The 1536-nt window shown below is 39.5% G+C and overlaps 1 protein-coding gene across 1 annotated transcript in view; it reads left to right on the forward strand.

Annotated features, from left to right (window-relative positions):
• LOC119585385 (eIF-2-alpha kinase GCN2-like) overlaps positions 1 to 1536 on the forward strand; it is a gene marked incomplete in the record, with an annotated part of 28307 nt that overhangs the window by 10231 nt on the left and 16540 nt on the right. Inside the window, 2 exon segments of the mRNA XM_037934051.1 lie at positions 89 to 280; positions 919 to 1086. Of these exon segments, the coding sequence (XP_037789979.1) occupies positions 89 to 280; positions 919 to 1086 (360 nt within the window).

The following is a 1536-nucleotide window of genomic DNA, read 5'->3' on the forward strand; positions in this document are numbered from 1 at the left end:
CTATATGAATGGATAAGTAATATATATGGTCTACAGCTACATCCAGTTGATTTTATTTAAAAGTAACCTGTAGAAATCTCTTTGACAGGTGACATCAGGAATCTACTTGGAAAGAGGAATGGAAGAAGAAGAGGAGAACTCGCGAGAGGACCTGGAGCTGTCCTCAGAGCCCTCCCTCCTCCCGCAGCACCTCAAGACAGGGAGCCTCGGCTTGCGAATTGAGAAAGAGTACAAGATCCTTGAGTTTTTAGGGAAAGGAGGCTTTGGACATGTGTTCAAGGTGAGGTTGGCTGACCTTCCAGAACCTGCCTTTGCCCGTCTGTAGTAGTGGTTCCCAAAATTCCAGCCAGGAGATGGGTAGTTATTTAAGAAATGTAAAAATGACTGGCTTTGTGTGATGAAAGGGTTATTACATGGGGCTACTGGACTTCATTTTGCCATGGATAGTTTTATGTTCTGGGTTGTGCTCTTCGATGGCAGCCCCCCCCCCCCCCCCATGCTCTCTAATCTGAATTGACCCAAAGTAAACAACCAAGACAATGATGGAGATAAGGTCTCTTGTTAGTTACGTTTTTTGCTGATGAAGAGGAAGCGGAAAGTTAAAAGAAGAGAACCTTATTGTCATGAATATAATCATATATGCAAGATGTTAATTTTCTTTTAGATTTCATTATTAGTTTTCAAGAGTTGGTGGCACAGGTACTGAATCCCACTCTACTGTGATTTTCAATGTTGTACTATGCTGCTAATTTGTAGTATACCTTTGACCAAGCAGAATATTAGAGAATAAGAAGCCAGATACAAAAATAGGTCAAAACCAGTGTCTCTCTACAAGATCATGGAAGAAAGCCAAATTACTTGTGCAATACTACATCTAAATAATACATATCATCCCTTGTGCCCCACTTGGCTCATCAGGTCCGGAATACTGTTGACGACCGCGAGTATGCAGTGAAAAGGATTCCCCTCCATGAACAGAGCGACTCGGTGCGCAAGAAGATCATCAGGGAAGTTAAGCTGCTCTCATCTCTCAACCATGAAAATGTCGTAAGGTACTATACTTCCTGGATTGAGGACCTTGTGCAGGTTGGTGCGCTCTGCATTTTTAATTTTCTTTTCACTTATTTGTGGGGACTTGCCCTTCATGCACTGTAGGAGATGAGAGCATGCCAAATTTGTAAAGAGAAGGTATAGAATTTTTTTTTATTTTGGGCTTCATGTCCAAAATGCACCACATAATGTCTGTTTGAGTAATGTTTGCCTGATATGCCCATCTATGAGATTAATTTTCAGATTTTGTGGGTTGAAGGCTACTTGAATATTCTGATGTGGTATTCCATTTAATTTTCTTTAAAAAATATTACCTTGAAATGCATCGTAGTTCATAAATGAAGTTGTTTAGTATTTACTGGTATACTACTGTAGTTTGTTACAACTATTTAATATGTTGGTAGCAAAATGTCAGATTTGCAAAATGTTCTCTTTCATAGAAATGATCATAAATGTTATGTGGTACATGACTGCATTAGGTTTTTG

This window comes from Penaeus monodon, chromosome 19 (assembly GCF_015228065.2).
Source record: "Penaeus monodon isolate SGIC_2016 chromosome 19, NSTDA_Pmon_1, whole genome shotgun sequence".
In the NCBI taxonomy this organism is placed as follows: Eukaryota; Metazoa; Arthropoda; class Malacostraca; order Decapoda; family Penaeidae; genus Penaeus; species Penaeus monodon.